Source organism: Equus asinus, chromosome 8 (assembly GCF_041296235.1).
Source record: "Equus asinus isolate D_3611 breed Donkey chromosome 8, EquAss-T2T_v2, whole genome shotgun sequence".
Classification (NCBI taxonomy): Eukaryota; Metazoa; Chordata; class Mammalia; order Perissodactyla; family Equidae; genus Equus; species Equus asinus.
In genome coordinates this window covers 69,577,116-69,601,073 of record NC_091797.1, presented here as the reverse complement: position 1 = coordinate 69,601,073, position 23,958 = coordinate 69,577,116, and the positions used below count along the sequence as shown (strand labels likewise).

General features: G+C 59.1%; 1 protein-coding gene across 5 annotated transcripts in view; it reads right to left on the bottom strand.

The window, feature by feature from the left end:
* Nucleotides 1-10,827: 10,827 nt before the first annotated feature.
* Nucleotides 10,828-23,958, bottom strand: part of GALNT9 (polypeptide N-acetylgalactosaminyltransferase 9) — a 106,532-nt gene continuing 93,401 nt past the window's right edge. The window contains exons 11-13 of one of the 5 annotated variants that reach the window (XR_006531766.2): nucleotides 22,011-22,747; nucleotides 21,117-21,277; nucleotides 10,828-20,883 (exon numbers count right to left, since the gene is read on the bottom strand). Coding sequence is in view for 3 of the 5 variants with exons in the window: in XM_070515805.1 (XP_070371906.1) it covers nucleotides 22,601-22,747 (147 nt within the window). In the remaining 2 variants the exon portion in view is untranslated. Of the gene's footprint in view, nucleotides 20,884-21,116; nucleotides 21,278-21,299; nucleotides 22,748-23,958 lie in introns of those variants that run through there. The other 4 variants (XR_001401311.3, XM_070515805.1, XM_014861101.3 and 1 more) reach the window with 4 other exon arrangements.

Below are 23,958 nucleotides of genomic sequence, written 5' to 3'. Positions count from 1 at the left end.
ACGTAAACCCCCCACCCCCTGACCTGACCCGTGGTGCCCAGCCTCAGTGCCCGTCTTTGTTTTTCTTTTTTTAACCCATGAACCGTTGGTTCTGAGCGCCAGCCTTCTCTCATTGCTGGGATCTGTGGGGTGGGGCAACCTCGCTCTGGGAGCTGAGCCCTGGCTCGGCGTGGAGCCAGCGCGCAGACTGGGTGTGCTGTGCTGTGGGCTCTCCTGTGCTTGCCCTGCTTTCCTAGACCTCGCCGGCCTTCACGGCCACAAACCCACAGCCCGCCTTCACTCCAGGAAACCCGGTGGGGACACCTCGTGCCTGAGGCCTGCCCGCCTGCCCTCCACCGCGTGGAGTCAGTGATGAGTTTCTTTGTAGCATTGGGGACACGATCACTTCTTAGCTTGAGTTAGAGTTTTTAAAACTAATTTTTAAAATTTCAGATACACAATGAATACGTTTTTAGTCTCAGTATGCACCATGCAATATTTGAGATATACGTAGGCTAAATTAAAAAAGTTGAGGTGAAACGCACGTGACAAAATTAAACATTTTAAAATGTATGACTCGGTGGCATTTGGTGCATTCCCGATGTGCAACCACCACCTGTATCCAGTTCCAGAACCTTCCATCGCCCCTGATGGGTGTGTATTTTGATCCCTCCTGCTTCATAATTAAGGCTATGGAAAGACTACCCGAGACACAGAAACCTCAACAGGCCGGCTGGGAGTCCTGCATGGTGGGGTCTCTGCCATGCTCCCTCCCTGAGGATGGGTGGCCACTCTGAGCTGGGTCAGCCCCCATCCTCAGGCCAGAATCAGAAACCTGCATGGACACGTGGAGCCGGGACCCTCAAGCTGGGCGCCTGGACTGTGGCCCTGTAGGAAGGAGGTCTGTGTGTCCTGGGCTGCTTGCCTGCTGTGCCCGTGCAGGTTCTCTGGGGTCTGGGGAGAGCTAACCTCACCAAATCCAGGCTGGCCTTTGTCCGGTGCCTGGGAGGGGCCCCTAGGCGTCCCGTCCAATAGGAGGACTGCCTGCTGGGGCCAGGGCCACTCAGGAGTCCACACTGCGGCTCACGGTGGGGCTTTGGGCTGCGGCACCTGCTCCACCTCTGGAGGGCTGGCCACTGGGAGCACCCACGCGGGCCCCACAGCCCTAATAGGGACCACAGTCCCTCCCTCCACTTGGGGTGGTGGTGTCTTCCTGCTGTTGCCAATATCTGGGCGGCCTCCTCTCCTCTTGGGCTCCCTGTCACTGTGTAGCCACCCCCGTGTCAGACACCACTTCTCTCTTCCTGGGTTAACCCTGATGCGTACACCTGCTTCCCCGACACCACCCAGCCAGGGGAAAGGGACCTGCCTGTGAGAGACCGCACTTCTGCCCTGTCCGGACAAGAGCTTGAAACAGAATCGCATCCTGCTGCACAAACCCAGGAACGTGGCCTCTCCAGCCATGGCAGGTGTGCTCTGAGCACTGAGCCCACCACATGGTCCCGCTGCCTCTGCTCCTTAGCGACACTTGAGTGAGCCAGGGACACGGGGACCCTTTCTGTGCCTGCCAGCGTCTCCCCCTCAGTGAACCGTCCTCACGATGTGGGGTCCAACGCCTTCTGGTCCAGGGTTTTAGAAAAACTTAGATCTATTCAATCATCATGAGGCCAGTATTTAGTGCACTCCTACTGTGTGCCTGGAGCATCTCTCTGAGGCCTCACGGTGCCCACAGGGCACATCCTCTCCAGGGAGTCTCTCTTCCTCTCTCTCTGCCTCTGTCTGTCTCTCTCTCTCGTGCCATGTCTCCCTCTAGGAGCTGAATGGGGCCGCCAGGCAGATAAGTCACGGTTACATGAGTAATGAAGAACATCTGACAAGATGGGGAGAATACATTCTGGTGATAGGGAATGCTCAAGCGTTTAATTGGCATTTAGCAAATTAGCTGCAGAAAATTAGATGTCAGAAGGCGTATTTCCTGAAACCTCAGTCAGTGTGTTGAGCTCAGCGAGTGCCCCCCTCACCCCCCCCAGTAAGTGCCTTCCCGCTGGGCTGTGAGGACAGGCCACTGCACCATCCCTCCCCTCCCCCTCCGTAGAGGGTCCTGGACTGAAGCCGCCGCAGGAGGCCAGTGTGGTGGGGTAGGGCGAGGAGGTGGCAGGGGTGGGGGCAGCCGTGTAGACGTGAACTTGTATCCTTGGTGAGGGGAGCCTGGTGGAGGGGCCTGTGCGGGGCTCCGGGGCCACGCCGACTGCAGGGATTGTCGGGGCAGCACAGCAAGGCCACCCGGGCATGCAGGGTGCCTCCCGTCCCACTGGTGGCACAGTGAGCTGAGGGTCTCAGAGCGGGTCTGCAGAGCAGCTGCTCTGTTGATATTTAGGGGTCAAAGCTCTCTGGGAGCAAGGCGCCCAGGCGTTTTGCCTGATTCCTGCGCATTTAGCTCACAACCAGGGAGATGGTTCCCACGTCAGAATTGCTCAGTGGGAGCGGAGAGTGTGCACCTCTGTTTTCAGGCTGAGCCCGAGGCCACTAGTCTGGAGGGAGGCTGAGGCTCACGTCTAGGGTTCTTCTCTCCATCCTGTCCCGTCTGTGGGTCCCACAGCCTTGTGGGTGCAAAGCCAGTGGCTGGGTCGGGAGCGAGACAAAAGCCGGGCTCCTGTCGTGGGCACAGATCAGAGAACAGCTTGGCAGAGCCAGAAGGAGAATTGAATTTCTCAAACCTCATTTTCCTAGGGGGCAATGTGGACCGTGGGCCTGTGGGGTCTCGGGGGATGTGGACCATGGGCCTGTGGGGTCTCGGGGGATGTGGACCGTGGGGCTGTGGGGTCTCGGGGGATGTGGACCGTGGGGCTGTGGGGTCTCGGGGGATGTGGACCGTGGGGCTGTGGGGTCTCGGGGGATGTGGACTGTGGGGCTGTGGGGTCTCGGGTCTGTTCTCTAGGTTTGGGGAGATTGCTCAGCACCAGTGCGCTGGGTGTTCTTTCTGTTCGGGAGGCTGGCGTCCACACTGCTCCAGGCAGTGGTGTCTGTCCCTGCAGGTGGCCCACCTTCCTGCCCAGGCCCTCCAGGCCCTCAGCTCCTCTGACTCTTTCTGCACCGCAGGGCTCGGGCCCTCGGAGCCACCCTCTGGGGCTGAGCCGCGGGACGCCTGGTTTGGCGCTGGCACAGTTAGCGCTCTGCGGGTACCTCTCTCTGTCACGTGCTTCAGAGCATCTATTTGCCCCTTCAAATCCGCTCCCCTTGCACCTGCTCCATGCCCAGGGGCTGACCCGTGTGGGCCATACCCTGGGGCTCGGCCAGCAGGCAGCCCCCAGAGGAGATGGGGAGGGAGGAGAGTGAGGGGCTGTCCCCCAGCTCCCTTCCTGCCGAGGCCCCAAGCTGGACGAGGCCCACAACCCCACCACAGCTCCTGCCAAGCGTCCTCACCAACTCCGGTTCTCAGTTTCAGAAACTGCCCCTCCCGCCCCTCCAGCCCCTGTGGCTGAGCGAGGTGGGGGTACCCGGCCCCAGGGCGCAGGGGAGCCTGGCGTCCCAGGCCCTGCCACACCCCCATCCTGCTCACATTGTCAGTAGGGTGGGGCCCGGACAGCGAAGGCACCCTTCAGGCTCTGTGGGACTCCCATGGCCCCACACATGGGCTGTGGGGTGACCATCCTCACTGCCCTCGCGGCCTGCACAGAGGACAGGTGGGTCCCCTCACGGGCCCAGCCTCAGGCGTCAGGAGCCCCGGCCTCTGGCAGTCCTTACTGTGGCCACAAGGAATAACGGAGGCCCCTGGGGGCGATGGCGGAGCCTGCGGCCTGGATCCCGGCTGACGGCCCAGCCTTCCTGGCGCCTGGTGTCCCCGAAGCAGTAGGGAAGGGCCGAGCGCCTCCATCCTTCTCCCGACCACGGGCCTGGCCGGGTGCCCAGGCCCCCTCCTCACGAGCTCTGGTCCCTGAACTCCCTGTCTGTGAGTGCGGGTGGTCGATGGCCGGCAGCCCTGTCGAGTCCCAGTCTTGGGGCGAATATGAGGCTGTAATTAACTCAGCCTCACTTCCGGTTGGGGAACCCCTCGGTCGGTTGGGGTCAGCAGGCCTCTGCCGGGGCTGGAACTCGGCGGCCAGGACAGCAGATGGGGCTTCGAGGAGCCGGGGCCCCTGGGTGGAGAAGGAACACGTGTGACACTGATTCGGTGTCCTAACCGCCCTCTGGTTAGACGGTGGCAGTGCCTTCGAGGTGCTGTCCATGGTTCCCGGGATGGGGAGGGCGCTGCCCCGCCTCCTGCTGTGAGGAGATCGCCGCCCAGCCCGCTGTCCCGCTGGGTGGCCAGTGAGCCTGTGCCCGGCCCATGGTGCACAAGGGCGGGGCCGCTCTCTACTAGGCCCCCTACACAGGCCTCGACGCCCCCCTGCATGCTCAGTCCTACTGAGTGAGGGGCCGTGCCGTGTCCTGGGGCCACGGGAACGAAGCCCTGTAGACCAGGCAGTTCGAATGCAGGAGTGGATTCTCCCACAGTCTGGAGTCCGGAAGTCCGAGGTCAAGGTGCTGGCAGGACTGGGTCCTTCTGAGGCCGCGAGGAGAACCTGCGCCCAGACTCTCCTGGGCCTGCACACACCATCTTCATGTTCACGCGGCCTTCTCCCCACAGGCGTCCGTGTCCGAATTTCCCCTTCTTACGAGGACCCCTTCTTATGTGGACTAGGGCCCAGCCTGCTCCAGCACAACCTCAGCTCAGCTGACCCCATCTGCAAAGACCCTGTTTCCAGTGAGGTCACATTCTGAGGTTCTGAAGGTTAAGATGTCAACACGTGAATTTTGGGGACGTGATTTAGTCCATAACGGAGGTTTGTGGGCACAAGGCCTTGGTTGGAGAACCTCGGATGGGCTGACCCAGTGATTCGCGCTCTGGGCCCTCCCTGGCATGCACCATGTCTGAGCTGGGCTGCTGACGAATGCAACGCCATGTCCTCATCGCCTTAGATGCAGAGGGGTCCCGGCCCCCAAAGGTCCTGACATTTAAGCAGGTTCCCTGTGGGCGGTGGCACTCGTGAACTGCCGGCCCAGCGTGCTTGGAATGCGCAGGACAAGTGCATCCTGTGGGGGCTTCTTCTGGACCCTCAATGACCTGCCACACACAGCATGGCAGGGCGAGTCCTCCCCATGCCAGGAAACTGGGCCCCTGTCACATGGCTGCCCAGTTGCCCAGGCTGAAACTCCGGTGACTCATTTTTTTAATGAGAAATAATTAACATATAATGACACATAAGTGTCGAAGTTCTGACGAGTGTCTATACCCAGGTAATGCCAACTCTAGCAAGACATAGAGCATTCCGGCCCTTCCAGAAGCTTCGAGAGTCAGTCCCAGCTCCTCCCTTTCCCACCACCAACATCCCAGCTGTCAGTAGACCTGTCTGCTCCACCCCCAAAGCCCAAATCCAGGCTCCTCCTCCCACCTCCAAGCCGCCACTGTCCTGAGGGACTGCAAAAGGCCCCCTCCATCTCCTGCCCCAGCCCAGCACCCCCAGCCCCCAGCAGTGGTCTGCGAGCAGCCAGGCCACCTTTGCAAAAGGTGAATTGTATCCCTGCTCCAAATCCACAGTGGCTTGAGCAAACTTGAACAAGATCCTGGCTCCTCACTCAGCCTCCCAGACCCTGCATGACCGCAAACCCGGCTCTCACACTGACCTGGCACTCTTCTCTTCCTGATGCTGCTCCAGCCCAGCGGTCTTTATGTGTGTCAGAAACACACAACTCATCCCTGCCCCAGGGCCTTTGCACCTGCAGTACCCCCTCCTGAAATGTCCTGTAGTGGGTTGAATGGTGTCCCTGACAGATGTGTCCCAAGTCCTAATCCCCAGTCCCCATAGATCATTAACTTCTCACCCACTCCCCGGCCTCAGGCACCCGCCCTCCACTTTCTGTCTCTGTGAATCTGACCTCTGTAGCTACCTCGTTTCAGTGGAATCCTACGGTGCTTGTCTTTTTGCGACCAGCTTATTTCACTTAACATATTGTAGGAAGCTATTAATTTTTCTATGTTAGGTATAAACCTCAGTCTTGAAGTTTCAAAGAAAGGTCAGAAGATGCGATTAAACTCCACCGTGGACCCAGAACTCCTGCCGAGAGCAAAACCACAGACGGGACCGGGACCGTCACTCCCTGGACTGACTGACCCTCCGTGTGGGTGAGAAGTTCTGTCCTTGCTCTGTGGCAGCTCACCCTGTGTCAGCCCTGCAATCCTGAGGCCCAAGACTGAACGGTCAGGCAAAGAATCCTGCCTTCCGAGCGGGAGTGTGGGCAATGCTGGCGCTGCCGGTGCAGGGACCCCAGTCTGAGCAGCCAGATCTCAGCATCGGAGGAAGCACCTGCCCCGTGCCCGTCCCGGGGTGGCAGGTGCCTTCTCCACCCGCCGCTCCACTTAGCCGCCCACGTTCCTCCCAGTGCGGGGTGGGGGCAGGAGCTACTCTTCCCCAACCTGGAATCTGGGCCTTGTGGTGACGGCCCAACCAGGACTGCCAGGCCGGCCGGGGAGGGACGCAGCCTCCCTCCCTCCCTCTGTCTCTCTGCTCCTCCCTGGGACCTGTGTTAGTTTCTGGGGCTACCATAACAAGTTACCACAAACCCTGTGGCTTAAACCGCAGAAGGGCAGACGTTCACTCTCTCTCTGTTCTGGAGGCCAGGCGTCGGGAGCAGGTGTCGGCAGGGCCACACCCCCGGGCTCTGGGTGGGGTCCTTCCTTGCTTCTTCCAGCTTCTGGCGGTGGCCGCACCCTCAGCGCTCCTTGGCCCACGGCGGCATCCTGCCAGTCTCTGCTCTGTTGTCACATCCCTTGTGTCCCTCTCCCCTTCTTATAAGGACCAGCCAAGTGGTTTAGGGCCGACCCCACTCCAGGATCACCTCACCTTAACTTAGCAGGTTCCACAGAAACGAGAAAACACTGTAGGGACATCAAAGCCCAAGTGTATCGGCTGGGAGGGTCGCAGACAGCAGAACCCACTTGGGGTGGTTTGGGCAGAAGCAGGTCTAACGACGATGGGAGGGCTGTGGGGGCTCCACGTGACTTTTCTGGGAACGCTCCATGGCCTCCGCCCCCTGGCATCTCCGTGTGGAGGGACCGGAAGTCTGATGTCCCCCTTGTCACGTGTGGCTGTAGCGCGTAGTGTCTGTCACACGGTGGGATGCAGCTGGAAAAGAACAGTGGTCAGCGGCCTGTTCTCTGGTCTGGAAGGAAGCTGGGCGGGGCCTGAAAGAGCCTGCGGGGAGTCGCCCTGACTGGTCGCTGAGGCCAGCCCCGCCGCATGGTCTGAAGTCGTTGCTGTCTCCACAGGCAGAACAGTTCCTGCAGGGGCGCGGCCCCGCTATCAGTGCCTTTAGAAAACAAGTGGAGCCTCATCTGCTCCTCTGACCCGGGGCTGCCTCGGCCCTTCTGTCCCCAGGATGGCATTTAATGTCCCCAGGATGAGGCGGGAGGGATGAGGAGGGCGGGGAGTCAGGGTGGGACCCGCGCTTTCCCGTCACGGGGCGAGGGGCGGCTCAGGCGGTCGAGGCCGGGGCTGTGCTTTCTCTCTGCGGCTCTTGGACTCAGAGCAGCGTCCCCGGCCGCAGCATCAGCATGACGCAGGACAGGTTGGAGAGGCAGACGCGCAGGCCCACCGAGGCAGCAAGAGTCTGGCGGTGGGTGAGGCCTGCCCCAGCGCTCTGCCCACTCCCGACCTGTCCTGTCCTGAGCTGAGCTGAGGGATGCTGGGTGCTGGTGCCAGTGGCCGGGGCTGGGCCTTCGTAGGAACTACGCGTCTCAGTCACAGGCAGTGGTAGGTGAGACGGCTCTGGCGTGTGGCCCTGCACCCAGGACACTGACCAGGACATCTGTGGCGAGTCCTCTTGTCTGTCTGATGCTGTCGCCTGGTGCTTCTGGGCCCTCGAGGGCCTGGGAGTCGTGCTGAGTGGGACCTGGGCTGGAGGACGGAGGGCCTGCGGGGAGGATGGTGGGCTTCCCAAAGGACGCCCCTGCCTGCCCACCCCCAAAGTCTCTCTCCCCAAAAGAGGTCAAGGCAAGGAGGCTCTGAGTCTCTGAAGCTTTGACTCTTTCCCTGGCCCGATTGGGAGATGGCTGGCAGTCCCTATCCTGGTGGGGTGGCTGGCGGACCCTGGCTGGGTGGGGCAGTGGACAGTCTCGCACCACCCCCAGCCCAGAAGCAGAACTTGCAGATCAGCTTGGAGTCACTGAGCACAGACAGCTGAAGTCAACTCCGTCAGGAAAATCTGCTCTGGAATTGATTTCCAGTTAAACTTGTTGTTTCATCCCAGTCGATACCTGGGGCCTGTTCTAATCAGAAGAGGGATTTGGGCCCCCTATTTGGTGGCCACGTCTTTGCTCCACGCATTGGGCTCAGAGTCCAACTTTCTGTATTTAAAAATTAAAACACTCTTCCTGCATGATTGAAAGTGTCATTCATTAGTCATTTTGATGGTTTCAGGAATTCTTTTTTTTTAGGAAGATTAGCCCTGAGCTAACATCAGCCATCAATCTTCCTCTTTTTGCTGAGGAAGACTGGCCCTGAGCTAACATGCGTGCCCATCTTCCTCTACTTTATGTGTGGGACGCCTACCACAGCATGGCTTGCCAAGCGGTGCCATGTCCGCACCTGGGATCCAAACTGGTGAACCCCAGGCCACCAAAGTGGAACGTGTGCACTTAACCGCTGCGCCACCGGGCTGGCCCCTGTTTCAGGAATTCCTAATTACGCATTTGTTTTCTTGGGATTCTGGCTCTAGGTAAATTCTTTGCACCACCCCCCGCCCCTTCGTGGAGAGACTGGTTCTCCTGGAGGAGGTAGGGGAGGTGGCTTTGCTGGGCCGTGGACACAGCGTCACACACCCGGGCTTCATGGCGGTGTGTGATTCTCACGCCCAAGAAGGGAAAAGGCAGCTTGCTGGCTGCTGTTTGAGGGCCAGGGATCTGGGGCCATCTGAGCGTCCATGATGAGGATGGACGAGCAAGACTCGGTGGCCTCAGACAGGGCAGATACGCGCACGCGGCGTGGAAGGACGGCGAGCTGCGGGGTCTGGTGAGAACAGAGGGAGGCAGTAGATTGAGGTGTAAACACGGCACCACTGGGGAGGACGGAAAACACACGGGACAACCCTACGAACTTTGTGAGGAGACACGCCCATTTTAAGATAAATGTCAGATGCTCTGGGGGGGGCCTGCGGGCCGCGGGGAAGGAAGTGGGGACAGGGGTGGGGGCAATTAGTTAGTTTTGCGGCTGTGATAATGCAGATTGACACGAAGCGTCTGATGAACTCCTCTCTTGGCTGTTTGTAATGAGGTCCCGCCAACTGGAAGGTGGCTCCCTGTGCCCGAGGCCCTCATGCTGGGCTGTCCTACCGCTGGTTCTCAAAGTGGGGTCCCTGGAGCAGCGTTGCCGTCATCAGGGAGCTTGAAGAAATGCTGGTTACTGTTGTGATTATTTTTCATTTTAAAGCACTTTTTATCGTGGTCAGAGCGCCTCGTGTGAGCTCTGGGGCTGAACCGGGCACGCTGTGTGTGGCTGGCACCTGCCTCCTTGTCTCGCACGGCGTCTTGTAAGAAGAGTCTGATCGAGCATCTTGCCATTTTTCTATTAGATTTTTCTTGTTGATTTGTAGATGTTTTTTATATGTTTTTGACATGGCTCTTTGTTATATCTATTAAATTCCTTTTGCCCTAAAATAAAAGGAAAAGAAATGCAAGTTCTCAGCCCCACCAGCTGGGAGACAAGCCCTGAGCTCTGGCGCTCCCCACTCCTGCCAAGGAGCCTGCTCGAGAGGCGCCCGCCCTGCGGCCTCTCCCTCCGCCCGCTCGGCTGCTCCTGGGCAGCTGGGGCTTCCCATTGCCTGCAGACAGAGCCTGTCTCGATGGGGACTCCGTGTGAGTGGACGAACTCATTAAGAGGCGTCACTGTGAGGGGCTGGCCCGTGGCCAAGTGGTTAAAGTTCTGCGCACCCTGCTTCAGAGGCTGGGGTTCTCGGGTTTGGATCCCAGGTGCGGACCTGCTCCACTCCTCAGCCATGCTGTGGAGACGTCCCACATACAAAATAGAGGAAGACTGGCCTGGGTGTTAGCTCAGGGCCAATCATCCTCAGCAAAACAAGAGGAGGATTGGCAGCAGATTTTAGCTCAGGGCCAATCCTCCTCACAAAAAAAAAAAAAAAAAAGGCATCACTGTGCCTGATCCTGGTGTCAGGCAGCCATAAGTCTTGCTCTTCCTGTAAAGACGGACAACAGCTCCTAAAGCAACGTGCTTCATTGTCTGGGTCGGACAAGCAACCACATTAGAGGGCTGGGGCTGGGAGGAGGAAGAGGCTGCGGGTGGGAGAGCAGCCCGAGGGGGGTGGGCAGGAGGACCCCGCTAGTTGGGACCAGAGGCTCCTATCTTGTCACGACTGAGGGGTCTGCCTTTGGGAGCAGAGCAGGGTTGTGAGTCTGGGGTTCCTGCTGCCCATTCCCCTGGAGTGGAGGGCGGTGCCCTTCCAGAAGGGCTGCCACTTCCTCCCGCAGGCCTGAGCTTTCCTGGCTCTGCTCTGACCACAGGTGGGCACCCGGCAGGGACCCAGGAGCGGCTGCCCTGGGCCCCCACCCAGCAGGCGGTCTCGGTGACGCACAGCGGACCCCCAGCTGCCAGTGGGCCGAGGGTCCCCCTTTGGGTCCCTTCAGGCCAGCAGAGACCTCTGGGCCCCCACTCCTCTCATCCCTGATTTAAAAACCAATCATTTCTTGTTACAGAATATCGTATCATAGAATAACTGTAGAAATTATAATTATAACTAATTGTAACTTTATTAATTATTTTAAATGATTAACATAGTAATTAGTTATATAATGACGAACAATAACTATATCATTAATATATACTAATTATTAACTATAATAACTGTATAATTAATAGTTAATACATTTTTAATTTATATTATTTACATTGAAAAGTGAGATTATTACAATAATTACTATAGATATTAATTGCAAGTACAATTTTAATTACAGAAAAATGATAGGATGTAATTTTCTTATTATAGATATGGTAGGAAAGCAAAACTGAGACCTGAGAAATCTCTTCTTAAACTCACTCCTGACAGTAATCACTGCCATGTTGGGTGTATTTGCCTCCAAACCTTTCTGTACAAACACGTGTTTGATTTACTAAGCAGGATTACACTTTATGCACTTTTTAGACAAAAGTTTTTTTGATGGGGTACAATTTACGTTTAATAAAATGTACATTTTAAAAAGCATTTTCTCAGTTTTTAATTTTTTCATTTTTAAATAATTTGGCAAAAAAAGCTGCAAAATCAGAGCAAAGAATTCCCGTGTGCCCTTCTGCCAGCTGCCCGGCTCCCGCGGCCACGGCCACCTCAGAGGTGACAGGACAGGACAAGACAGCGGCCCACCCGAGAACCCCGCTGGCCGTAGCGCGAGGGAGCAGCGCCAGGACCTCGGCATCTGGTGCGTGTCACATGGCAGGACTGCGGCGGTTACTGGCGAGGTTGCCCATGGGTCTCCTTTCCGATTCAGGGTGATCCAACTGCGGGGCCGGCCTTTCAGGGTCTGCAGGATTGGCCTTTTGGGGTCAGCGGGGTTGGCTTTTCGGGGTCTGTGGGGCCGGCCTTTTGGGGTCTGCGGGGCTGGCCGGCGGCTCCTGATTTGCTCTTCTCCCTTCTCTGCGTGTCTCGCTGCAAACACGCCCACCTCGCTGATCTTTCCAGAACCGGCTCTGCGCTCGGCGGTCTGTGAGGTGTGTGTTTTCAGGTCACGCGTTTCTGCCCCTGGCTCTCTCCTGCTGCGGCTCGCTGGGTTCTTCTTGCTCCTCTTTCCTGGTTTCTGGGATGGGATGTGGGTGAGGGTCTCACGTGTGTGCCGAGGTCCCACGAGCGTCCTGCTGCGCACTCCTTAGCCCCGTGCGCGTCCCCACATCCGAGGGGTCTTTCATAGCCTCCAGGGGGTCCCAGCCCCTGCTGTTCTGTCCACGCGGCCCTGGCGGGGAGTCCCACTCCTTGTTTGACGCGGGTGTGGGCACGGTCCCAGGTCAGGCCCTCCCTGCAGGTGCCGCCGTCTCGCCTCTGCGGTCGGGGTCGGGACAAAGCCTGCAGCTGCTTTGCCTGGCGCTGCAGACCAGTCCCCCCGCACACCAGGGACGTGTCTTCATTACCCTCGCCTGGCTCTCTGTTCTGCTTTTGAATTTCCTTCTCAGGGACACCGCGGATCCTGATGCAGACGCAGCTTCGTGAGGACGCCGAGCGGTTTATCATCTCCTTCCGGTTCTTCCCTCTGGTCGAGCATCTCCGGTCGGTGTGGGCGCCTCAGGCTTCCCCTCCGTCGGCGATTCGGTGCTTAGCTGTGCTCGTTCTGATCTCTGCTCCATCGGATTTCCTTTTCAGTTTCATATTATGTGGCTTTGAGCCTCCTTTTGTTTCTTTAACTCTGAAATCTGTGGTTTTCCTCTCGTTCTTCAGTTTTGTCATCTAATCTCTAAGCTCTTCTTTTAAAATGTTTTCTTCCAGGACAGTGTCTGTCTGTCTTTTGTCAGCTCCTCCCTCCTCTCTTTCTTTTTTACTTTCTTCATCTTCTTTCTTCTCTCCCCTCCCCTCCTGTCCTCCACTGAGGCACCTTAGGGGCTGCTGGGCTGTTTCTTCTTTTGTGTTCACGACAGGTCACGGGCCCCGTGCTCAGACCCGCTGTGAGCTCCTGTTTCCTCCACACCCTCTCATCGCCCGACCTGCTGGCTCCCTCTGGGCTCCCATGGGAGACGGGACACAGAGACCGGAAGGAGGAGAGACCAGCGGCCCGAGGGGTCTTGATGGGCACAGGGACTTCTTTCCCCCTGCAGCCCCCACAGCCCCTCAGAGAAGCAGAGCAAGCCCCCTGAGGGGACATTTCTGTCTCTGTGGGGACATTGGAGCAGACCCGGCTGCTGTGGCTGGAGGACCACGCACTGGATGCTGCATGAAGGCGGGTTCCGAGGTTAGAAAGGACAGAATGTGGAGCCCATGCAACCGTGACCTTTGGGAGAAATGAGCCCAGTTTTGAATCTGTCACTTCAAAACCCATCGTGTGGCTGCGTTTGCTGAAATGACTACTGTTCCCAGGGCCACAGGCCTGTCAGCCATCCCTGAGTCACCAAAGAAAGATCGCCCCATCGATTCGTATTAGCTCAGAGAAGCCATTTAATTTAATTTTAAAATGACTATTGGAGCTTAAAGAGCAAGAGAAATAACAAGACTTCTCATCTTATTTATCTGCAGCAGTTAGCTGAGCGACTTATCAAGGTTGTCAGTTTAATTAACTTTGACCTCTGGGGAGTGGCTCTTATCAATATGAGGAGGCAGCATGGCTGTGCCGAGCTCCACGGGTCCACGACGCGAGTTCATGCAGCTTTTCTGGGGGCGTTTGGGGCTCTTGGAGCCTGAGGGCTCACATCCCATTGGCCCTGCATCCGGCAGGCAGCAATTCTGTTACCCATTTCATCTCACCCCCGTGGGACTCAATTTCATCTCACCCCCGTGGGACTCAATTTCATCTCACCCCCGTGGGACTCCGACCCACATTCTGAGGAGCTCCGAGGCCGGGCTCACGGCTGGGCCTCTGCCCACAGTCCGTCCCTTCCCCGGAGGGTTCTTTTCTGTTCAGTGTTGCAGATTTGAAACAAAACCAAAGCCGAGCGTTCAACAGCACAAGCTTTATTCAACGGCCAAAGAACCGAGAAGTGGGAACTCTGTTTACAAGCCGACTTCTCACCCCTGGGGCGATTCGGCAGCTGTTATAAGGGGTCCAGGTAACGAAGGGGAGGAATATTCACAGTCGGGAACTGGGCAGCTTTTCAGGCGAATAGGGTGCCACCTCCTTTCTTCCCCTCTTTGGTTTGTTTCCAGTCATTGTAAACTGGCGTGGTGTCAGCGGGTGTGTTCCATGCTATGACAGTGTGTTACGAGGAGCGTGCAATGAGCTGCGGGCTACGTCAGGCCGAGTCAGACGGCCATGTTGCCTTGAACCGGTTTAGGCCTCAGCCGTCTTCTCCTCCTCCCTTTGCGGTTTCCTGCAAGCTAAAGGTAAAATGTAGGCTTGTCCTGAGCAGCTGGTGGTTAATATCTCCCGGGGTTGGGGCCGCGGTAACACTCGGCCACTCTCTCTTCTTCCTGCCTCTGTTCCCAGATCCCTGAGCTCCTGGGGCAGGTCACATCTCCTGCTTCCTTTGACCCTGACCCGTGTTTGGGCATCCGTGTCCGACCGTGGCCGCCTGTGGGCCCGGCGAGAGAGAAATGGGACGTGGTTGCTCTAAGCTGCTCTGAACCTTCAAGGCCCTATTCCTGTGAGTGGTGGAATTCGTCTCAGCTGATTCAGAGGCCTCCTCGTCACCTCCCTGGGGCCCACGTTCCAGTAGCCTCTCAGGACATGACAATGAAGATGCCTGCTCCCCAGACAGAGTCGTTTGCCTCCTGGGATCACCAAGAGGGGACAGCCCCAGCATGCTGGTGCTGGTGCAGTAGCCCACAGGGCTGGTGAGCTTGGGTGGGAGAAATCACATCTTTATCTTCACTAACTTCTAAACGGAAAGTAGCATTTCCTCCATTTATAGATACTCTTGGTTCTCATATTTGCGATAGTCAAGCTCTAGAGCGTCGCCGTGAACATGGAATCAGTGGGTACCAGGCTGTTGCTCCAGGGGAGACACTGGGTTAGGTTCCTGCAAGGCCCTGGTCACAACATTTTTGTCAACTGATCAATAGATATCTTTACTGATGAGTGTGTCTGTTTAAAGACACCTCCTCATCTCACATCTCAGAAACGGGTCATCGCTGAAATGGGAGTACCAGTGTCCTGGGGCCGCCGTGACACAGCACCACAAACGTGGGGGCTCAGAACCGCAGGAACTTATCCTCTCAGACTGGGGGTGGGAGTCCCAGGGCCGGGTGTCGCAGGAGGGCTGGCTCCTTCTGGGCCCAGAGGGAGTCTGGTCCCGGCCTCTCTCCAGCTCGAGGTGCCGCCAGCAGCCCTGGGTGTTCCTGGGCTGTGGGTGCCTCACTCCAGCCTCTGCCTGTCTTCGCCTGGCACTGTCCCTCCGCGTGTTTCTGTGTCCTACTCTCTTCTTCCTGTGAAGACCCCAGTGACTGGGTCAGGGCCCACCCTGCTCCTGGGTCACTGATCGCTAATCACATCCACAAGGCGCTTTTCCCAGTAAGTCCCGTCCTGAGGTTCCGGGTGGACACACTCCTTGGGGTCACTGTCGACCCCAGCACAGGAAGGGACCGCCTCACTGGCCGTCGGTGTCCATGGCAGCTGCTACCACCGAAGGCACCCTGAGCAAGCTGGTTGCAGTGGTGCTGCCCGGCGAGCCTTCTGAGCTGCGGGCTCCCACCTGGCCAGCAGCTCCTCTGTGCCCCTTCGATGCTCCTGGAGCGTGGGTTGTCCGAGCAGAGTCTTTGTGGGTGGTGTGGGCGCCAGCCACACCCCTGCCGCTCTGCGTGGCGTTTGCCCTGCAGAGGGAGCCCCGCCTTGGTGGCCTTCCAGCCACTGTGGGGAGGGCAGCCCCTCCCGTCCTCCCCACTCCTCGACCAGCTGGGACAGGACATTCTTTGTCGGCTCCCGGGAGGGGTGTGCTCAGGCACCAGGCTGGATTCCAGCCACATCCCTGAGACCCTAGGGGAGGGAGGGTCGCCGGCATAGGCCAGGTGTGAGACCCAGTTCCCAAGGACGGTTTCTGACTCTGGTGGAGCCGGCAGGGGGCCTCCTTCCATGGCTGGAGCCCTCGTGAGAAGGGGGAAGAGGGACTCAGAGACACGACAGGTCAGGGGGTGATGGAGGCAGAGACGGGGGATGTGTCTACAGGCCAGGGGACACCAAGGACGCCGGCGGCCCCCAGAGGCTGGACGAGGTAGGAGAATCCTGCGACAGCTCGCGTCTGGACTTCCAGGCTTCAGACCGTGAGAGGAGACCATCCTGCTGTTTTAGGCCCCCACTGCGTGGTTCTCTGTCACGGCAGCCCCAGGACCCTGATCCGGGAGGGCCTATGAGTCAGGACCACTTGTCCCGAAGGGCGGGCAGCCCAGGGTCGGGGTCCCGGGTGGGTGAGGCAGGACGGCATGTGCGGCGGCTCTCAGGCTGACCTGGGCGCAGAGATGTGCCCGCTGAGGGCCCCACACTGCCTGCCAACGGTTGGTTGGCGATTCAGCGCCCGAGACTTCCCAGGCTCTAGGTCGGCACCAGAGCAGTGAAGGCTTTGGTGGGAGGTGGTAGGAAGCCGGGTGGCTGGTGCCCAGGTCGAGGCTGAACAGCAGACAGGATGCCCCCAGCGGCCTCCCAGTGTCGTGTGGATGGTGACTTGGAAGTGGCAGGCAGCTGGGAGATGGGCCTCCTGGAGCTTGGCGACGGCCCGCCCGGAGGTCTGCGAGTCTCTCAGGGCCAGCGGTGGGGGGCCTGGAAGGAGTCTCTTGGGGTCCCCTCCTCAGGGGCCAAGGGCCACTGTGAGTGGAGACAACACCCCTTACTGTCCGCGTGACCTGCCCTGCGTCTGCAGAGACCCCGGCTCTGTGCCCTGTGGCCCTGAGTCACCCCGTTCCCTGTGGGAGACCCGACACCTTGAAGCAGAAGGAGACGCTTCCTCGGAGCCCCAAGACAAGCGTGCCCGTGGCCATCCTTGCCTGCCCGGGGTGGAGGGGCGGGTAGGATGGGGCCCCTCTGCCTGAGGCATACCCTGGCCTGTGACCCTGCGTGTCCTCTGCCACCAACCACAGAGACATACGTGCTTTCACAGGCGAGCTGTTGATTTTCCTCTGGCGTTTTCCGCACAGCCACTCATCTCCCATCAGTGACGCTGTGGCAGAGCAGCAGCGTCTGAGGCTGAAGGGCAGACGATGGTGATGGTGACGGTCAGGGACCCACCAGGGGAACCTGGGGAGGGAGGGCGTTCCTTTTCCAAACCTCAGGGGCGCTCCCGGGTCCCCTCCCAGGGAAACTTCTCGAGCTTCCAGAACGCCGGGGTGGGCGGGGGACAGCCGCCAGTCATCTGGAGCCACATAACAGAGCCAGTTTCTCCTGGAGAACTTTGACGACTTCAGAGAACAGTAGTTCCTCGGGGGGTGAGGTGCAGGGATCCACAGAGCAGCCGGGCTCTGCGAGGCCGCACACAGCTGGTGCTAACTCAGTGCCTGCCGGCCAGCGGCCCACCAGGCCCCACTCCTGCCTCCTGCCGCCGCTGTGCTCGGAACAATGTGCTGAGGGAGTGAGCACCTGAGAGCGTGAACAGAGGACCAGCAGGCCATGTCCCTTCTCCTGCTGGGAGGGCCCGGGACAGGCTTCGGGGTGCGGTGGGCAGGGGGCAGGACCTCCACACGACCTGTGGCCTCCTTGTTCACACATGATTAGGAATCTCAGGCAAGGGTCAAGTGACGCTGGGCCCTTCTGAGCCCAGGCCCTGCGGCCGGGCTGGTGTGGGGATGGCGGTGAGGTAAGGACGCTGTGCTCCTGTCCGGGCTCCTGTCCCCCCGACCCCACACTCCCTGACTGAATATGCCAGGCCGAGGGCTCAGCCCTGAAACCTACTAAGGCCCAGAATGCCCTGGAGGCTGAAACTACGACCCCCGCACCCCTCTGTGCCTGCGGTTGGGCCAGAGACCCCAGGACAGGCCGGGCGCCAGGACCAGGGAGGGGACTTCAGACCCCAGTGCCCCTCGGCCCGTTTCCTCTTCCGGGCCAGCCCCTCCCTCAGCTCCGGGGCTTTTGCTGCAAGTAGGCCTTGTCCCGGATTCTCAGAGACTCTCCGCCCTCGTGTCTGCTGGGTCGCTGACCACCCTGGCAGGCGTGCCTCTGGCCTGGGGCCCAGGGGGGCTGCCTTTCCCACCTGAACCAGGAGCTGGGGGCTGCCCCGCTCCTGCTGTCTCCTGAGGACCCCACTCCCTGGGCCAAATCCCACCTCAGGTTTCCCTCCCTCAGACAGTCTGATTCATTGGAGCGAGGAGCCCTTTTATTTGACAAAATTAAATTCCGATGCCCATTATCTCTATCAGGAGCAGAGGAAAGAGGAAACGTCTGCAGGTTTGCTGTTTTCATCGGAAGCGTCTGCCTATTCACAGCCTCTCCCAGAGCACGGCTGTTAGGTTTGTTACCCACGAACCATTTTAAACAAACGGCGTGGGTTTTTCTGATTTTGCTTCAGACCCAATTCATAATTGAACTAATGAAAGAAGTGGGCCTGTTATTAAGTTTTACTAAATTCTATTTGCTTGAATCTCTGCCATTTAAAAGATCACTGCTGCTGAAAAAGGAAAAGACACTGGGTGGCAGGCTGAGCAGAAGGAGGAAGTTTGGGGTCAAGCAGACCCAAGTCTGAGCCCTGACCTGCCTCGTGTCCACCCCCAGCCTCTGCCCCCCACCCGGAAAGGGGGCACAGAAGTCCTCAGGACCACTTAGGGTTATTCCAAGAATTAAGGGGGATTAAGACGTCGCGTTCTCAGCACGTTTCTCCCTCCTCCTTCTCCTTCCTGTGAGGATGGTTGCCTGCACTTTCCCAAGCAGGTGGGACAGGAAACCAGGGAGCAACTGACCGTCTCTGTTCTCACAGGACCACTCGTGTCCCTTTTAGTCACGTTTCGTCACGTTTTCGTGTGTCCCTTTTCGGTCACGTTCACGATGCGGAGAGGAGGCTCATCGTCCGGGATTTCTGGGAGAGCGAGAGCAGCGGTGTGCTGGTCAGCGTCCCACGACCGGCTCTCTGTAAAGCTCAGCCCGGTGTGTAGTGTGGTCCACGCCCGTTTATGAATATTTCCACCTCGGACAATTCAGGCTGCCAGGCTGCCGGCTCGGAACACAGAGCTGGGAAGGGATGCAGGGGCGCAGCCACCACCCACCACAGGTGTGACAGCCACGAGTAATCTCAGGGCATAGAAGTAACAAAATAGAGCCGATCACTGGGAGCCGGTGGGCATTGAGTATTTATTACCTTTGTTTTGAATATAACTTATTTAGTTGTAAGTTCATGTAATTTATTTTTAGTAATAGCTGTGTTTCACAACCGGTTCACAAAGTTCCTGAAAATGTAAAACTTGGCTCCTGCTGCAAGCTGGTGTGGTCCAGCCGTGGACAGCCCTGGGTGTGCCAGAAGCATGCCTGGTCCCATCGTGGGTGCCCTTCCGTGAGACCCCAGCACCCAGCTTGGCCCTGGGTGTGGGGATGTCAGCCTGCACTGGACGGAAAATCCTGCTCTTGGGGCCCCTGGAGGGAAGGGTGATCTCCAACCTTGCTCCAGCTTGTCAGTCAGGAAATCCCGTTGTCCCATTGTGATGACCCGTGGGCGCACCTGCCGCTTGGCTCCCAGACCCACTTCCCGCCTGCACTCCCTGCTCTGCGACGCCGTGAGCAGCGTCTCCTGTGGTTCCTCGTCCTTTAGTTCCAGGCTCGGCCGGAGGAGACGCTGGTGGACAACTGGGGGCTGGAGAGCAACCAGGCTGTTTTCCCTTCATGTCTCCACCTTCAGGGCATTCCTGGTGGGGCTTGTTGCTTCCAATGCTTCTTCTGTAGTCCCACCCCCACAAGCGGCCCCCGTTCCCGGCCTCCAGTAACACCGCCTTCCCCTGGGTCCCTCTGGCCAGTGCAGGATGAGGCCCTGGATGCCTCGGTGTCCCTGTTCAGAGGCTCAGCCCTTCCAGGGTGTGCCTAATCTGCCCCCCCACAATAAATCCCCTTGTTTGATGGATGGGACCCTCCTGGTACAGTCGGGGTGGCCTCAGCCACAGACCAGTGGTTAAAGAACAGGTAAAGAAGAGCAATGATTTAGCCTTAAGGGGAAAGAAGTGTGGACACAGGGTCAGAGGCTTCAGGGGACTGGGTTGGCTTCAGCCCAGTCCGTGGATGGCGTTAGAGTTTGTTCTGAACCCGGGATTATGGTGATGGATCAACGGAAGGGTGTGTCACTGTGAATTAGAAAGACCTGTGAACTCAGCCCCAGCAAGGGCGTGTCTGGGGCGCAGGTGGGGATCCAGACCAGCAGGGACAGGCCCACCAGCTGTGGCCAAGTGTCAACCGCAAAGCCGTGCAGGGAGCATCTCCACAGCGCCGCGTGTGGCCGGGAGCTGCAGTGGCAGCGCTGGGTGTCGTGGTCCATGAGCAGCTCTCCTTCAGCTGGTGTTTGGGTGTGCGCTCTGCACTGAGTGACCCCAGGACTCTCGGGCAGTTCTTCTAGAGAAGGGCAGGCTCCAAGAGGGGCGTGGCTGCCCAAGAGGCAGGTCGGGACCAAAGTGAATAAAAGGAAGTGAGCTCCACAATCATGTTTTATGAAGAAGGCATTTTGTTCCATCTCAGTTTTGATAAACCAAGAGCCTCACACCAGAGTGTGGACAGCACCTCCGCCCTGGCTGACCCGCCCCGTCCTGCTACCTGTGGACCAGCTCGGTGCCCCGCCAGCTGCCCCGTCCTCCTGGGTCCTGGTGCCGGGGCAGGAGCAGGGGGCCAGCTGATCCTGACGGACAGCAGGCCTTCGAACACGGGGACGTACCGTGAACCAAGAGGATGGGAGGTTTGGTGAGATGCTGAGAAGAACTTTTCCAGGCGTGAGCTTTTCTGTGAGATCCCCTGTGGGCTACAAACGGCCAACTGCGACGCAACTGGCAACCTGATGAATTGTGACACGTACGCTTCGAAAGTTGAGATTGTGACAACATCTGCCGTAACCACGGGTGGTGCATGGCGTGCTGACGGCTGCTGCGCATCCCTGGAGAAACGTCCGGATGCTCGTGGACCCACAAGCGACTGACTGCCCACCACCATCGTCTTAAATGTGGGGAAGATGTGGGCTAGAGCAAGCGCTTTTCTGGGGCTTGGGTTGGAGCCGGCAGAATTCTCTGCTGAGCAGGGAGAAACTGGACCCTTCAGAGCTTCTCTCAGCAGCAGGAGGCACAGACCTGGAGCAATGGGGGGTCAGGGTCCCCAGGGAAGGAGAAGAGGAGGAGGTCCTGGGGGATGGGTGTCCAGTGGGCAGGGCACCAGCCTGGGGTGGACAGTGAAGTGCAGACTCATCGCGTCTCCCCAGGCCGACACCCATGGACGCCTCACCAGCGTGTCCCCCAACCCCAAGGGCAGGTCAGAGCCCCCACTGCCCAGACCCCTAGTCGCACGGCATGTGCTGCTTGCTCACCTCCCCGGGGGCTGACCTTCAAGAAAACTCCCCACGGATCGGAGATCCCCAGCACCACCAGGAAGGACTCCTCCTCTCCCAGGAAGATACCCACTGGCATGAGTGACTGGCAGCTGTCCTTGGAAAGGCAGCCGCTCCCTGTCCTCTCCGAGGGGTGGGCCCTGGTCGCAGCAAGCAGAGAACAGGTAAGATCTGCGGCCCCTGCTCGAGGCCTGTTGTCTAGAAACCCTGCCAGCCTGCGTTCCAGGTTACTCTGCAAGAATGGGGAGAAGCCTGGAAGTTTCCCACGGCACCCACAATTTCTGCCCCAGGAGACCACCAAAGGGTGTTGGAGACCCCGTGTGTGGGAAGAGCTGGGTGGTCTGGTTTGTGGGTGCTTGTCATCCTGTCTGCTGTCCATTCCCACTGCCAGGTGTGCCAAGTCTGCCCTGGGGTCCCGCGCAGCTGGACGCCTGAGGCCGTCCACTGCCGGGCAGGAGGGAGGAGCAGGTAGCATTGGGTGCCGCTGGGCACTGGGCCTGGTGGGGGAGAGGGGAGGGCAGAACCTTCCGCCCAGCTTCTCTCCCCGTGTCCTGCAATTTGCACAGCAACCATCAGGTCCCGTCCTGCTCAGAGACGCATCTTGGAGGCCCTAGGACAGCTCTGGGGGGGGTGCTCCTTCTCAGCTCCAGGTGTCCCCTGGAGCCGACGTCAGGGACAATACATACACAGATGGGCGTGGCCGTGTGCCAATAAAACTTTATTTATAAAAACAGGCGAGGAGCCTGGGTGCTCGTTTGCTAACAGGCTCCTGCCTGAGAGCAACACGAGGAGGCGCCTGGCCCGGGCGGGAGGCTGGAACAGGGATCCCCACCCGCTCTGTACTGGATGGAAGCGGTTCTGTCATCTCCTCACCTGCTCATGGCCCTGGCTCGTCATGAGGACACCACACTGACGTCTCCCTTCTCCCCTCTCACTTGCGCGGAGAGGGCTCGGCTCTGCCTGAGTTCTGAGATCACAGGAAGGCGGAGCTTCGGGAGGCCGTGGGGAGCCCCAGGAGGTGACGGTTCTGTCCCGAGAAGATGGGCGGGTGCTCGGCCGCCCTCTGGGCTCACAGGAGTGACGTGACGTCTGCGTGGGGGTATGTACAGGGGCTTCAGCACATGCAGAAGAGGTGGCCGTCTGGGCAGCTGGACAGAAATACCGTAGAAAAGGCACATGATTGGGGGCTGGAGCTGGCGGTCAGCTGCTGTGCTCAGGCAAAGCTGCCCAGCCGAGGAGGGTCCTCGCTCTTGGTGGGGTAGCCTATTCCTGGCATCTGCCTCCAGACACACAGGGAGGCCCCGCAGTCCTGGGCGACGGGCCCGAGGAGAGGTCCGGGCCTGAGATGGTGCGGGCAAGGCCAGGGCCCTTGGGTTCCGGTGGTGGGTGGGTGGGAAGGGGCACGACACCTCCCCCAGGTCCTCAGGGTCCGCGTGGGGGAGGGCACAGGGTGAGGCCGGGGGTCAGTGCCGCCCGTGCTTGATCCAGTTTCTGATGGTCCACTTCTGCCCCGAGCACCTCTGCACCACCAGCCGCAGCCCGAAGTTGGCGTCCTTGGACATCTCCACCTCCAGGCACCTGCCCGTGTCTCGGCTCACGATGGGGCCGCTCTGTGGGGAGGGAAACCAAGTGAGCACAGGTGCCCAAGGCTCCCTTCCCAAGAGCATCCCTCTGTCCCCTCGGCCCTCTGTCTTCTGACATCCCCGCACACCCCCACCCCATTAGCTACTCTACCTGCCTGCCCTGCTCCCAGGGTCTGAGGAGGGACCAGGACAGTGGAGTCCAGGGCCCTTGAGAGGGCGTTTCCCCCAAGGTGCCTCCCTGACCCCTGGTGTGTCCCATGTGCCCGTTGGTCACCCCCCCAGGCCCTCTGGTCCTCCAAACATTGAGGCCCCGGCCCGTGCCCGAGGACCCCAGGATTGTATCTCATGTGTCCTCCTGCAGTCTGGCTCTCGTCGCCCAGGCCCCAGAACCGGCCTCTCAGGGACCTCCAACCCTTGTGGGCTCCGCTTGACACTGTGACACTCGTTCCTGCAGCCTCTCCTGTGACCAGAAGCCCCCAGACGGTGTTGTGCGTTTACCTGTCATGGGGGCTTCTCTGTGGGAGCCATGACAGAGGTCTTCGGGGGCATGAGGTGGGGCCGAGATCAGGACTGGCTCCTGGGAGACACCTACTGCCCAAGGAGCAGGAGAGCAGCGGGCTGGCGGAGCTGCGGGCATTGGGGGGCGGGGAGGGATGGCTGGGGACGCCGGGGGTGGAGAGACCATGCTCAGGAGTGGGATTTGATCCCGCACATAGTGGTAGACTGCCCAAGAGCGTCAGAGCCGGGAGTACACGGGCAGAGTGTCCTAGGAAGACGGGTCAGAGGCACCGAGGGCCTAACGCCCAGCGCCTGGCGCTGGTTGCACTGGAAACAAAGTCTTTGCAGATGTAATTCACAGAAAGGAGGTCATGCTGGAGGAGGTGGGCCCTGATCCAATGCCCATGTCCTCCTAAGGACGGAGGGATCCTGAGACACAGAGAAAGGATGACCAAGCCAGAGTTGGGAGGGACGGGCCACAAGCCAAGGACACAGCAGGCAACACCAGGGCTGGGAGAGGCAGGAAGGGCCCGCCCCGCGAGCCTCGGAGGACACTTTGCGTTCGGACTTCTGGCCTCCAGGTGGTGAGAGAATAAATGTCTGTAGCTTTAAGCTACTCAGCTTGTGGTCGTCTGTTCTGGGGGATTTGGGACATGAGTGGGTTTAGGGAGAAGGTAGGGGTGCTGCTGCAGGCAAGAGGGACTGGGGCAGGGCTGGAGTGGGGGTGGGGTTGGGGGGGG